We start from the raw sequence: 15,739 nt of genomic DNA, 5'->3' as shown, positions 1-15,739 counted from the left end.
CTTGCATTGCCATTTCAAAGCAATTTTCCGAGTTTCCTTCTTGCTAGCGTCTAGTTTTTGTAGGTTTCTTCATTCAGATTCGTTTCATTATTTGCTTCGTTTTTGCGTGTTGGCCGCGTTTTGTATAGGAAACTCGATAATTTCCACCAATTTCCTTTCACTTTACCACTTTACGGCTGAGTGTGTGTGTATCTGCGTGTGTGTTTTTCTATACGTATGTGTGTGTGTGTGTGTGTGTGTGTTGGTGAGTGGAGTATGCGTGTCGATGCGAAGCTCATAAAACTCTCTGTGTGTGTCGTTGTTGTCTGGGACGGACTTGTGGGGGAGCAGGCAATGAGTATGTTAATTTTCGCTTAAAGGTGAGAACGCTGGTGAGAAATAATTTTGGGGCGTGGCACAAGCACACACACACAAACCAACAAATGGTTAGCTAGTTTCTGTGTATGTGTGCGAATGTGTGATACAAATGAATAAACGTGAGTTGTAAACGCTTGCCCAAAAGCTGTACATTTATTTTCATTGTTTGAATATTAAATTTAATTTGTATCTTTAATACAGGCATATGTTATTCATTCTCAAATGTCGGTCTATAGAAATATAATTGATAGTTTAGAAAAATTCACATTTAAGGTTGTAATTTCGTTGACTTTAAATTATCTCCACAACAAGGCAAAAGTATTTTTGCATCGAAAATCCTTGACTCAACGAGTGGGAAGTCACTTCACTTGGAAGTCATTTCAACAGCAGCCTGAGGAACTTGAAAATTAGAAAATAAATCTGCAGATTTTTGTGGGCAGCCTTCTTGGTTATAACGAGTATTGAGTATTGTGCTACAAAATAATTATTTATTGGTGGCTGCAAATATTAGGGAAAAGAGTTTTTAAAACTTTTGTAATTTATTTTCAGCATGGGAAAGAAGACTTTCCTTATATTTCTCTTATGTGCATTTTGCTGAAAGTGCTTGGCACGATAATTGACCTTAGAAAATCAATGATTTATAAGTGAAAATTCTTGATACATTTTGTGTGGCATTTCTTGAAGTTAAATTGATTGCATTCACATATTTATTGCATTTATTGCCTGGATGGATTTTATTGCTTTGTACGTTTTTCTTGTCATTTATTTCATTTGGGTTTTTCGTTTTTTAATAATTTCAAATATTTATTAGGAAAACTCTTAATTAAAGTTCCATAAAGTTCTATTATTACCGATGGTCTGGCATGCACTTTTATGTATGTATGTGCATAGTTCCATGAGCTTTAAATATTTCATCTTTACGCGAAGAGAGGGAGGGAAAAGTGTGGAGTGGAATTCCTGTAATCCTTGATGAAATTTTAATCTAAAAACTACAACTATAAATTCCAGCTTTGGAGTCTTACATCAAGTACAGACTTCTGCCATTCCATCCCTTGGGGTGGGTTACTAAAAGCTAAAAACGATTTCAATTAATCTTCTAGCAAAATGCCTCCATTTACTCCCCACCCTCGTTGGCTTTCGCTCTCCGCGCTTCCGTCTTTTTTTCGGGCTTTGGTGGAAACAGTTTTTGGTTTTTCATCTTCCGCTTTGCCGCCTTCGCTGCTTGGCAACTTAATTAAGAAATCCAATTAGCATCATTGACATTAGATGTCCTAGAAATATGCGCAATTTGGTTTGTTTCGTTTCGCTTTGCTTCGGTCTGCCGTTCCATTGTGGCATGCAGCCACATGACCCACGACACAGGCCCAGACCGCTGACACACAGCCGACACGCATCTGCCGAAAAATAGATTTTCCTTTTTGCATATGTAGACAGGACCGACCCGGCAGGACGCGAACCCTCCCACTCCCACTCCCCCTCACACTCTCTCTCTCTCTCTTTTTTTTTTTGCTCTCTGGGGGCATGCCGCCCCATCTAGTGGCACACACCCACACTCCACACCCTTTACTGCTGACAAGTAGGCGTTGATGTTGCTGTTGACGTTGGTCTCGTGTGAGTGCGCCCCTCCCTCCGATCCCCCACACTCCACACATCCACTCCTCACTTTGCTCGCGTTGCGTGTGGCCCGAAAAATTGTGCGTGTGTGCGAGTCCGGGGTAATGGTGAGAGCATGGGGCTGGGTGAAGGGGCACGCAACGAGCAAACAATAACAAACAATAGGGACTGCCTCTCCCACTCGCTCCCACTCTCTCTCTCTCTCTCTCTCTCTCTCTGTGTGCCTTTCTTTGTGGCTCTTTCGCTTCTTTACTGATTTGTGGCCCTATAAAGTATGCTATAATTTTTGGCTTCTCATCATTACTGTTTTCTTTTTTTGCGTCGCGGACTCTTAGATAATGTTTTCACTCATTGTTTTTGGAATGGCAAATCAATACGAAATAAGTTACACAACTTTGCCACAAGGATGCTTCATTTTGCCACCGACTCGAATTTGTATATCTTGTTTTTTCATCCTCTTGAGACTCTCTCCCAGCGTGGCTGAGCAGCTAAATGTCCTGCTCTGCCTGCACGACCCAATTTCCATGTGGTTTTTTTGGCCCAGAACATACTCTGATTCGAAAAGTGTAAGAGACTTTTACACCTAGCAGAGACTTCCTAGCCAACTCCTAAGAAATCTCCTAGCTAATCTCTGAATCCATTTTGCGCCAGAAAGTGTGCTATACTGCTGGGAGCTCTCATCATTTTGTGTGCTTATGCGATGTGTGTGCCTGCATTTCAATGGTTTGAAAATGGTTGGGGAAATGCACCCAAGGGAAAGCCTATCCACACTTACAAATCTGCTCCTCAGTCGCTACCGAAGCTTAATGAATTTGTCAATTTATGCACATGATCGCCTCGGTGTTGAGCTAACAAACCGCCGGAAATCCCCTGTCAAGTCGTCAGTCGGCATCAGCATCATCCCCACTCATCGGGCTTACAAACAGTTACAAACTACAGGCAGGAGCAGGAGCAGGAGCAGAAGCAGGAGCCGAGTAGCGTAGAGGAGCGGAGCAGGAGTCACGTTCAAGCAAATCTACTTAGCATAAACCAATTCACCCACACACACACACATGGACACAGAGAGACTGCCACACACGCACACAGTTACAGATACAAATACAGAGAAAAGTGCTGGGAGGGAAAGCATTCATTACAGGGGAGTGGCACGGACTGGTGGCCCAAGGAAATGTCAACTGACAAACAGCGAAAGCCAAAACTGATTATGGCTTCCCTTTCGAGAGAGATAGAGATGGAGAGATACAGAGAGCGAGTCACATTCAATGAGAGACAAACAACACATTCTGCACTCGAAAATGGACATGGAGACACGCACATATGTACATATGTACATAAGTATGTGTGTGTGTGTACACTCAGAGGAATATTTAGATAGTTTTGAATACAAAGTCGGGACATTGGGAAGCACATTTTTGTGCAGGCTGTAAGAGCTCAAAGACTAGAACCCAATCGAATCATTATTATAGACCGAATGATGAAAAAAAACGTTCCACTTTTCGTTTTCCTTTCGCACCCCAGTGTGGCTTAGCAGCAGATGGTGAGCTTTTAGCTCTGATATGTACTCGCGTTTGTGTATCTCTTTCGAGAAGTGCATTGCCCTTCCAGCAGCAGGCAAAGTGAATTTGTTCACGCCACTAACTGAGTAATAAAGTTTAATTTGTAATGAAAAAAACAAAACAGAGAAATTGCTGGAAAGAACAACAATGAAAATTAAACAACTAAAAAACAGCAGCAGCGCATCCAACCGTGAGGACTTTGGGGGGCGTAGAATATGGTGCTTGTGATGGGGCAGATCCCCAGCCAAAATGAAGTAAAAAAAGAAACAAAGTTAAGCCCTTGCCCTGGCGAACAGTCACGTAGTAGTCGCTGCTCCTTCCATGATGTGCCGAGTGGTTGAGGGGATGTGGGGAAGGTCGCGGATTGAGATGCTCTTTATAAACAAATATTTGGATTTAGCAACGAGTCCTACGAGGGGCAGCACAGCGAGAGGAGTCCAAGGAAAAGCAATGAAAAAGTGTAGAAGCACAACCAAAAACAGAAAAAAATCCAAGCGGAATTTTGGGCAGTCTCTCTATGTCTCACTTCTCTCTAGTTTACGACTTTTACTACTTTTACCCTCCCACACACACCCTCTCTCTAGCTCTCACTCCCTCTGCCCCCGTACAGCACAGCTTATGCAAAACCACACCCATATTGGGCGGCAGAAGTGAGGAAAAGTGGAAAAGTGGAAAAGGGGATTACTTATCTTTGAGTTTTCATTTAAATATGAAGACCAAAAATGTACACACACGCAGTTCTATGCCTTGTGCCATCTCTCTCCCACCCGCGCACAGGCTCTCCTCTTTTTTCTATCTCTTTTTTTCACTGATTTTATTTAGCTTTTACTTTGGCCTGCCATCAGGCTGAGAGGGGCAGAGGGGGCTGTGGTAGTGGAACTCTAGTTTTATTTTTTCTCTTTTTCTTCACTTCAGCAAGAGATGGAGACAGATAGAGATAGTGTTAGTGCGAGTGAGTGAGAGAGGAAGCGGCAGAGCCAGATGGAGAGTGGATTTGTTTTTATTTTATGTTCCGTTTACTATTTTTTTTGCTCTCATTTTGCTCGCTGTTTTGGTTAGACAAATATAATTGGACTTATACCCAAATCCAAGAATCAAGATGAAACCAGAGAAAGTTCACACAGAAACCCTGAGAAAGAGACAGGCAGAGAGAAAGAGGGAGTGAGCGAAATGTCGTCATTCGGTTGAAAGAATACGGAAAAAGACAGCCGAGAAAAGGGCACCACAAATTGTAAGATATTCATAAGTGAAATTTTGTATTTCAGCTGGAAAATTGAGGAAAATGATAAGCGGGTAAAATGTATAATTCAAAAGGGTAAAACGGAGGGGAAATAAAAGCTTCCCATAACAGAAAATTGTTTTGTCTGTTTTTCTTTAAAATGAAGTTGTATTTTGGTGCCCATGAAGGTTTTCCTTTATTGCATTTGCGTTTATGCTTTGGAGAAGCGTTCTCCTGAAAGTCAAGTCCTAAACCTCAATGGTAATGTATGAACTATCTACGTATATAATTTTGTATCTAGATCCTTCACACCGATGCTAGTTGCACCCACAAATGACACGATTACACCCAGAGACCGAATTATAAATATTATTAATTAAATTGTAACAAATAAACACAATTTTTTTAGCTCCGCAAACCGGCGTCGACACTGTCAATTCCTGGCTCGATGAAAACACCTTCCATTGCGAACCGGGAACAGATCTCATCTGGATGCAACGAAGAAGCGGCCGAGGCACTAGTGGGTATCCACTCAGACTACCCTAGGTATGAAATGTATGTATAGCCCGATCCAGAAACCCCATCGCAGTTCCTAGACTACCTAGAGTATGTATACAAGTATAAGCCTGCACTCATCATCAAGAGTCCACCAACCACCATCCACCATCCTCGACGAACCATGGCTACAAAATGAATGGACACACCACGCAGTTAGTTGAATTTAATCGAGTTGGCATTCATTCATTTCGAAACTAAAGGGCGCACATCACAGCTGCCGTTTTTACAAATGCATTCATGCAGACAACAAAAGCCAAATGCTACTCAATGCTTGATCCCTGACTAATGGTAGGGCAAAAGGTCAATGCAAAAATGGTTAACCCTTGCGGGAACATGTCGATTACTCTGTTGTGTAGACAGAAATCTGGTGCGTCTAAATGATCCAAGCATTGATATATAGATATATTTTCTGTTACTTTCTTATACTTTTCACAGTCTGGAAGCACTTTTGCCTGGTCTCGAGTAAACTTTGGCTTCCGGGGAAACTAATAATAATAATAACAATAATAATAATTCCCTTGGCGAGGATATTCAAAAGAAAAATGCGCATAGACGAGGAGAAGTTGTAGCAGGAGAATCTCGTTTCAATTTTGAACACTCTAAAGTCAATTTTCTCTTTGGAATCCCCCACTGTTCCGGTGTCCGGGTGTCCGGGTGTCCGGCGTCCACTGTTTCCCATAAATCTCTATGAATGTCGTGGACGGAAAGATATTTTCCCAAGCAATCACGTTGGCAATTTGGCACAGTTCAGCAGTTTATAGAGAGACAAATGGTGGCAGCAGAGGGGGCTTTGATAGCAGGAGGCGGACTACGGACTACCGACTACGGGCAACGGACTATGGCAATGGCTATGGGCTTCGAGAACGAGGACAGCCTCCACGGTCCATGTGTGTGTGTGTGTGTTTTCATTTGTCAGCAAAATTTTTATTGGCCATCTTTTGCTCATCCATATGTACGAGAACGAGTACGATTACGAGTATGTGCTTCCGTGTGCCCCCAGTGCCCCCGTGCCACTGTGCCCGTGTGCCCGTGTGTGTGTATGTGCCAGTTTAGCCATAAGATACAAATTGATATGACACATTTAGGAGAGAGCCATAGCAATAGCCACAGTCAGAGCCACAGCAACAGCGAAAACACACAAATCTGTCATTCAGGATGGCATTCAGGATTTATTAAGGTGCAGACCAGAGTTCGAGCAGAGCGGATTTCGATTGAGTTGGGTTGACTTAATCCCCCACCCAGCACACCACGACTCCAGCACTCACGCGGACACAGCTCCTCCTTCTACCCACAGGGATACCTCTCAACGAAGTGGTCCTTGGAGCTAGCCACTTAAGCATTAGTCAGCGATCTGTGTGGCAAGTTCTCCCTCCTTCCCTATCCAATCAAATGCTTTAGGGGCTGCGCAGTGATATGCAAATTCAAATCGAACATCAATTCAGCGAAAGAGATGTAGAGATTCATTAGGATGTTAAGATGTAGCCATGACAACCGAATGGCTGGAATGAAAGAACATGAAGAAGCGTGGGGTTTTGTGCATAGCATAGACCCAGCAATCCATCAGATTAGATTAGTTCTCTCTAGATAAACCTATGCATAGTTCCCTAATGTTTTAGTGCATCAGTAACACTAGAAATCAATCTATTGATAGTGGAATGGTTGAATAAATGGAAGGGAGTTGGATGATTGGCGAGTGTAGGCTTATATGTTGGTGATTGGAATACAGAACTCATTCCCCACTCCCTCTCCACTCGATTCGTACTCTTAGGTATATGGAAGAACGTGCTCTTACTGGCGGCAATACGTCCAGGAAGCCATCGACAAACTCGGCCAAACACAAACCCAATGTGGGCTATCGCCTGGGCAAGAGGAAAGCCCTCTTTGAGAAGCGCAAGCGCATCAGTGACTACGCCCTGGTGATGGGCATGTTCGGCATCATCGTGATGGTGATTGAGAACGAGCTGAGCAGTGCCGGTGTCTATACAAAGGTAAATAAAGAAACTATTAACTAATGCTCATCACATGCTCCCCATCACAAAAATGACACAACGAAATAATATGTGTTCTCGTTTTGGTTCATTTTGCAGGCATCGTTCTACTCGACAGCGTTAAAAACCTTAATATCTGTTTCGACTGTGATTCTTTTAGGACTTATAGTAGCTTACCATGCTTTGGAAGTGCAGGTGAGAGTGAGTGAAACATTGTATTCTCTTTTCCAGATGTTATTTGATGTGTTCTTGCTGATGGTCGTCGTCATCGTTAACTGTTTTTAACGTTGCCGTGCCGTCACTCTCGCTCTCACTGTCACTGTCATCTCTATATATATAACCGATACCCAGACTCCATGCTATTACCCCCCAATCCTGCTCTATTCCAATCTTTCCCGTTCCCGTTCCCCAATCCCCAATCCCCGTTCCCTATTCCCCGAGCCCACTGTCTCACCATCTCATATTTCGTTTGTTTGTTCGTTTGTTTGTTTGTTCGATTGTTTGTTGGCTGTTTTCAAACATTTTCTTGTCTCTGGTTTTTGATTTCCGTTTCCCCTGTTTTCCCCTCGTTTCCGTTTCCCGTTTCCGTTTCCCGTTTCCCGTTCCACGTTTATGTGTGTTACCTTCCCCCCTCTTCCCGCATATGTTGGGCAAGTGAATGGGAGAGAGCGAGAGAGAGATATTTACTCCTGCATGCATGTACCGTTAGAGAACATCCAGAAGAGAAGTGGAGTGCGAGTGAGAGAGAGCGCGAGTGCGAGTGCGAGAGTGAGAGCAGAGTGAGAAAGAAAGCTGCGTTTCCGTTTCCCCATTTTTAAACATCTTCCACACACACGGACACACACACACACCCACAACCCATATCCGCTCACCATCCACTCTCCTTATTCCCCCCACACTCTTTCTTTCAACTCCCATCCCCACAAAATTGCGTTTGTCTCTCCGTTCATTCCATAATTTTTCAGGCCATTTTCCAGTCATACTCGTAATTACTTTTGTTCTATCGAGAAGCCATACCAAATACCAATAAACATCTCTCCCCCCTCCCCTCCCCACCATACCTTCTTCCTGTGGACCGTGGCCCCGACACTCACCCCGTACCCCATTCCAAAGCCAGAAACCAGAAGATCCGCGCAGAAAGCAGAAACATTGTACATACAGCTGAACCATTCCTCATTCACCAAAAAAACAAAAAAGATAAAATAACTCACCTCAACCACCACACCACTCTTTTCACCACAGTTCCACGATTTCCTTCTTCTTTTTTGGTCCACCCCTGCGCTTTTATCTTTAATATTTTTTCCATCGATTATCGAGGACCAGCGAAATCGAATACCAAGTTGAGCCGAACTTTTAACGATTAAAATCTTCAACTCTCGTTTGTTTTTTTTTTTATGTGGTCCGATCAATAGGCTTTTGGGAAATTCGGGAACGTTACTTTTCCCTTGAAAAAATGTAAACTAAGTCTAAAATCGAAATCTTCAATCAATTTAATCCTCGTTCGGGATTATTGTCCGGCATAAAATTGTACGCTGCCATTAAGTTCCATTTCATTGGTTTCGTTTTGCGATCGATCGAAAAACTTCTTGCCCCAGCATTCCAGCATTCCAGCATTCTAGCATTCCATTCCAAAAATCGTTCGTTCTCGTACTCGTTTAACTCCAATATGCGCTTCCAGTACCAGTTGCATGTACAGCACCATAATTTGTTTCATTTTTGCTCTAAAAACTATGATAACCAATGATGAAATATGATCATATCTAAATATATATATCTACTCGTAATACAAACAATTTCCACTTCTACTTCCTCTTCTTCCAATTAATTAATTAATTACTTATTGGTTTTGTGTTACATTTTTCTCGTTTCGTTTAATGACTAACTAACCGCAAAACAAAAACCAAATATATAACAAAAACAAATAAAAACCAAAAACCAATCAATTTTATTCTAGAAATGTGTTTACAATTAAATATCTAGTATAGCATGAGTTAATAATCAACAATATATTCTAAATATCGTTGGTTCCCCTACCAATTTGTCCTCAATCTGAATGGAAAAGCTCAAATCGGTATGGGAACTCTTTGTTCGTTTTTGTTCAAATCTAGTTGACATTTTTCGTAGAAAGCATGGGAGCATATGAAAATTTGCCTAGTACATAACTCTATTGACTATCTCTGAACATGAACCGAAACATAAATATATATATTTAAATACTACTTACTACAACTACAACAATTATTATCTACTAGCATACAAAGAGTATCTACCTACCGATAAAGAAAGACTCAAGATCTCAATGAGAGCCGAAGAGTGGAAGTGGAAGATGATAACTAACCCTCTGAACATTTGTTAGCTCGTGTTGGAATCGAATTCTATGAAATGTGATAATGAAAACCGTAAAATCGAAAACCGAAAAACCGAAAAACCGAAAAACCGAAATCGGATTAACTGTCACTCTCTGTGGGGGCAAAGTCCTGTGTTCAGTTATCGGATTGGATTGGTAATTGATGCCGATATCGATATCTGCATTACATATCGCTATCGGTAATCAGCAAATCAATCTCGCAATCGGATCGAAATCGAATCAAAACAAAAACAAAAAACTCAACAGCAACAACAACCTCAACAACTCTCACAACGCATCCAACCATTTCCATGTCCATGATTCAATCAGTCAAAAGTCAGGTCATTCCAATCAATTGTTCAATCATCGATCAGCGATCAGTTTGTCAGTCAACCAGTCAATCAGTCAATCAATCAATCAACCAAACCAACCAACCAACCAACCAGTCAGTCAATCAGTTGAAACTCTCTCTTTAAAAAAATAAGAAAAAAACAAACCCCCTCAAAAATCTCATAATTCGTATTCTTCACACAATTTGTTCTCTCTCTCTACCCAAACAAAAAATATATAACTCCGATTAAATGTTTATATATATACATATATGTATGAACCCCCCACCCCTCTTAAAAAATTAATGTTGATGTTTACAAGTAAAAATTTAATATGTAATTACCTTCCATTATGCTTTGCAGAATTCAGTAAGTAATACTTATTATAATATCTACCATACATACTTCAATATTTGTGAGTAAATCCAAACAAACAATAAAAACCAAAACCAAAACAACAACAAATACCATGCATAGTGTTATGTACCATATAAGGAAGCAACCAAATACCAAATACCAAATATCAAAATCAACCAACATAACATATGCCTAGAGATTAGCTACAAAAACCATAGATCGTACCTTAGAGCAGACATACTCGTGTATATCTGTATACATGTATGCATATGTATCTCTCGTACGTACGAGTAGTGCCAAACGGAAGACAAAACAAAAATACAAAGAGACAAACAGCTGCTGCAAAATCGATGTTTAGTTGAATTCGCGTAACAAAACAAATCGTTTGTATAGTGTAAAGTTGTACAGTGTATATACAAATACTTACTCAAGACTCTACTCAATTTTTGATTTCACTTTTTTATGTTACGTTTTCCCCGTCAAAATACTGCAAGCCACAAAAGCTACAACTACAGATACAGATACAGATACAGATACAGATGCAGATATAACAACAAAACACGCTGTTCAAGGCAACTGCTTGGCTGATATACGAACAAAACTGTGGCTTAAATTGCACCCCTGAAACTCACTCAACCACTGAACCCACCGTCTCTCGCAATAACCTCTCGTATTGGCATTGTCTGAGCTGTCTCCAGAGTGCCGCCGCACACATGCAGACCGATTTGGTAGACTCTTGACAATTGAGAACAGCAGAAAATATTTTGCATTACTTATAACTATCTCTAAATAGTTATGCATTTTAGAATTTCCCTAAATTCTCCTAAGAGTCTCTCTTTTGAGCCTGATTTTGAGATATCTTTTCACTAGTTAGACACTCAATGTTCTGTACAATGTACAATGTACAATGTACAAACAATGGAATTCTATTCAGTTGAATGTCTTTCTAGTAGCTACTTCCATTTCACTTTGTAAGAACCAACCAATCGGTTTGCATACATAAATCGCACAATGCATACAACATACCAACATATCTGCATACAAAATACATAAAATACACACACATCTCCACATATGAGCATTCTCATTGCTAAGTCGATACTGAATTTTGCAATCAATCCAATCCAATCCAATCCAATCGATATGTATGTATATCTATCAAACATCAATTCCCAATTCCAATTCAAATTCCATTCATCACCCAAAGTTTGAGTTTGGAAGAACAATTCAACACAGGACTTTGTGAGTGTTTAGGCAAAGATTGAAGTGCAAAGAAGTGTTTTTTAGACCTAGTGGAGTTGGAGTTCTAGCAGCAGATCGATGGGCAGCATGACCATGAAACTCAATTCTAGATTCCATTCGATTCGATTCGATTCGATGAAACATTGAAATTATTTAATCAATTATTGTGTAACCGAGTATCCAATCAGTCGGCTTAACTTGCGAATGCTTCATATGCAACCAGAATACAATAACCACACACCAATTATAACTCGAACTCAATATCAAAATCAAAATCAAAATCAAAATGCACTGAATGTTGTGCTACTGATACTTACTGTTGCTGCTGGTGCCCTCGTGCCATGCAGACATACAAATGTACATGCATACATAGATGTTGTACATTCGATTGTAATCTACTGTGTATATCGTATATATTGTATAGCTGTATAATTGAGCTCTGTGTCCGTCCCATCTGCACTGCTCCTGCTCGTGTTTCGAATACTTACCTATAATGAGAGTGAGTCCTTGAGGCAGCAAGCTTCCCTGGCCATGGCCCAGGCCCTGGCCCTGGCCCTGACCCGCTCTTGTGGTTGAGTCTTTCGGAAATGATTGGGTTCCGATACCAATTTGATTTGATAGCGAAAACCAAAACAATAATATACGAATCCAAATCGAAATCGAAATCGTAATGAAAATGAAAATGAAAAGGTAAAAAAAGAAGAAAAAACAAAACAAAAAGCCAAGAATGAAATCGAGTGAAATGTGCTAATTACACATGAGCACGCACGCTGCTTTCTAGTAAGTACTTGCACCTTACACACACTTACATACCCCACACCCACACATAAACACAGATTGTTACATGGATACTAAGAAGCAATACCTGGATATGCCGCACACATGAGAGTATCACGGAATCACGGAATTTCGAAGAAGCTTCTTACAGCCGCTTACAAAACTTGAACTTGACTCAGGGGTTTGCTTCCTGCCTACAACCACCACCACCACCACCCCCACAACCACCATGAACACCACTGCAGCACTCTAGCACTACTGACACAACAGCCACCATTGACCCACACACACACACACACACATGCACCACACTCACATGCACCACACACTCGCATACACACACCTCATGGACGTTGTACTTGTCAAATAATTCATGCTCGTATATTTGAGTGTAATTCATTTTGTTTAGTCGCAAAAAAAATGTCAAACCGAATCAATAAATCTCCAATTATAATTAATAAATCATATACTTGTTCTCTTCTCTTTCTCTTCCCACTTTTTACTCTCTGTCTCTGTATTGTATCCTTTGCCTGCGGTTCCTTTTGGCACTCACGATGACGATAATGATAATAATGACTCGATATACGCAATACGAAATGCAATGCAAACTGCAAACGAATCAAAATCAAATCGCAAATGATTCGCGAATGAAATTGCCATCGGTCACAGTTATTCATGATAGATAACTGCGCCGACGATTGGAGGATCGCAATGACATGGCAACGAATTAGTCAAATAGGGTTAGAACTTTTTATATGCGCTATACATCCAATTCCTGGCGAATACTATTTCCAGTGGACGACGAAATTGGCCAATAAAAATAAAACAATTGGCACCGAATTGGTGCCATATGACGTAGCTTTATCATTACCTATGTTCCTTCGATTATATTTAATATGCCGCGTAATGCTGCTGCATTCAAAGCTATTCACAGACGCATCATCACGGAGCATCGGCGCTCTCAATAGGATTAACTTTAACACAAGGTATGAGATAGAAACTAACCCACATAAACCCCTTTCCCCATACTCTTTGATGTAAGTCTATTCAATGGAGAAGTACTCCTTGTGCACTGGCTTTTCGTTAATGGAAAATGCTATAAAGTAGAGCTGAGCATACAATAAAAAAGGTAAAGAAAAGGACACTGGGGAATCTCCTGTGTATGTACATATCTATGCCAGCGATGTGGTCAAGAGTCTATAACCATAATCAAGGATACATGTCATTCGTTTGACAATCTAACAATTTTAGTTCATAATCACAGCAAAGCGATCAATATCAACGTACACAACATGAGAGGATACGAGTATTTGTCTAAAACTATATTCCATGTCCGCTTTCCAACTCGTTAAGCACCTGTCCCTCAGTTGGTTTTCCACTATTTGTCTGTTCAATTATCCCCAGCCTCCGTCTATCCAACTGTCTGTTAACCTTTCCGTCCGTTTGTTTGTCTGACCTTCAGTCTTCCATCCACCTGTTCATTTGTCTGACCGCCCCGCGCTCTGGCTGCCGACATTCGAGTATGTCCATCTGTGGGCATGTGTGTGCTGTGGTGGTCCTAGCTGTCCATCCATTTTTAGGGCTTTGTCTGTTTTGAAATTAGGTCTCGAGCTGTGCCCTCTAGTTGTCGTGCGCCCGTCTATCTGTCTGTCTGTCTGTCAGTCTGTTGGTCTTTGGGTCTGTCCATCACAATAAACAACTAGATTTAGCCATGTCTTTAAAGCTCATTGGGAAAGAAGATCTGGAACTGATATTATTACATTTTCATTAAATATAAACTCTTACTCTTTGTGATACTTCTTCGACTCTTTTAGATTCGTTTTAAAAACTCTAATGACAATATGCCCGGGAACGGTTCTATTGGTCTTCATGGTCTCCCTGTGGATCATCGCTTCGTGGACGCTACGTCAATGCGAAAGGTAATGGCCATATTCTATATCTCAATATATATCAATCTATATATTCTATATTCTTTATACATGATATTTACTTGTTCTGAATTTGAGTTTGATTTCATTATGATTTTGTATTTTTTTATTTTGGATTGTATCTCAATGTTTGAGTTGAACTTTCGTTTCGTTTTGTGATCTTAATGGTTGATTGGTTTTCGGTTGTATGTTTTCTAAGTTTTTGCGTTTACTTTACCCTATTAAACGTTACCCGTTACCCGTTACCCGTTATCCATTCTCCGTTCTTGTGTTACTCTGAATACCATTTCCGTTTAACGTTCTGATTCAATGTGTTTGCCACTAATACTATGACATAACTATTATACGTATGTATTTAATATCGATGTATGTATGTACAAAAATGTATGTGCTAAGCATTACGTAATGTCTTCTCCAAACAACAAACTCAAAAAAAAACAACAAAACTCAACTCAAAAAACTCCAAACTCCAAAACTCAAACTCCAAAAAACTTAAATCTCTTTCACAAGTTTCTTTTACTGTGCAAAAAATGTGTTTAAATTTGAAGCAAGAACTAGCACATAGCATTCGTTGAACGTTGAACTATTCGTATCCAATCAGTAAAATATTAACTCCCATTGTTCAGTGTTCAGTGAGGGGTTGGGTGGGTAGACGGGGCTGGATTGGGGAACTTGAGCACAGCCACAGCTTGCAACACTCCCACACACACAAACAGTACAATAGTATCCCCCCATATGTGTGTGTTTTTTTGTTTGTTATTTGCTTGTTTCATACATGATTCAGATATTACATGTGCTAGTAGTCCAAAAACACAAACACAGACACACAGACAACACACAAATCGAGACAAAAAAAACAGCAAGAACCAAGTTCGAATGCGAATCCGAATCCAAATGCGAATGCGAATGCAACTCTGTAGCATCTGTTGTAACGGTATATACAATACAATCGAAATGCAATTGTCAGTGTCACGTAGCGACCGAACGAAATGGATAATGCTTGCATGCGTTTCAATTTATTTACATTTGGCATTCAAGCTCGCTTGTTTTTTTCCGCACTTCCACTTCCTCCACCTTTTGCCATTTACCACTTCCCTATCCTTCCGTCTGACTGTCCGACTGCCCGACTACCCCGCCATCGACCCCATCCGACATTGATTCTACCCATTGTTTTGCTATACCCTTGCACCAGCAAGGGTCAAGTCAACTTGACCGCAGCCGAAGTTATATCACATGATTGGAATCACCATCCGCAGTTAAGCTGCATCTGTGATCCGTATTATGTTGAAAGGAAGGAACTGTCGTTCCTTAATTCTATGAGCAATCAGTTGCACTGCAAGGGTATTCAAAAGCTTTTACGAACTGCGAATCTTTGTTGATTTGTTTTCTTGCTTGCACAAATTTCGCCCCATTTCATGCACTCTCTCTCCTCCATTTTTCCCTTTGTCGTGTTGTGCGTGTCTGCAA

The 15,739-nt window shown here is 40.7% G+C and overlaps 1 protein-coding gene across 26 annotated transcripts in view; it reads left to right on the top strand.

The window, feature by feature from the left end:
• LOC117581059 (small conductance calcium-activated potassium channel protein) overlaps positions 1 to 15,739 on the top strand; it is a 65,701-nt gene that overhangs the window by 32,694 nt on the left and 17,268 nt on the right. For 12 of the 26 annotated variants that reach the window (XR_004573620.1, XM_034267919.1, XM_034267921.1 and 9 more), the window contains 6 exons: positions 5,156 to 5,301; positions 7,073 to 7,292; positions 7,392 to 7,487; positions 10,332 to 10,337; positions 13,014 to 13,330; positions 14,159 to 14,263. Coding sequence is in view for 25 of the 26 variants with exons in the window: in XM_034267919.1 (XP_034123810.1) it covers positions 5,156 to 5,301; positions 7,073 to 7,292; positions 7,392 to 7,487; positions 10,332 to 10,337; positions 13,014 to 13,330; positions 14,159 to 14,263 (890 nt within the window). In the remaining variant the exon portion in view is untranslated. Of the gene's footprint in view, positions 1 to 5,155; positions 5,302 to 7,072; positions 7,293 to 7,391; positions 7,692 to 10,331; positions 10,338 to 13,013; positions 13,331 to 14,158; positions 14,264 to 15,739 lie in introns of those variants that run through there. The other 14 variants (XM_034267908.1, XM_034267909.1, XM_034267915.1 and 11 more) reach the window with 6 other exon arrangements.

This window comes from Drosophila guanche, unplaced genomic scaffold (assembly GCF_900245975.1).
Source record: "Drosophila guanche unplaced genomic scaffold, DGUA_6, whole genome shotgun sequence".
Lineage (NCBI taxonomy): Eukaryota > Metazoa > Arthropoda > Insecta > Diptera > Drosophilidae > Drosophila > Drosophila guanche.
This window is presented reverse-complemented; position numbering and strand designations above follow the sequence as displayed.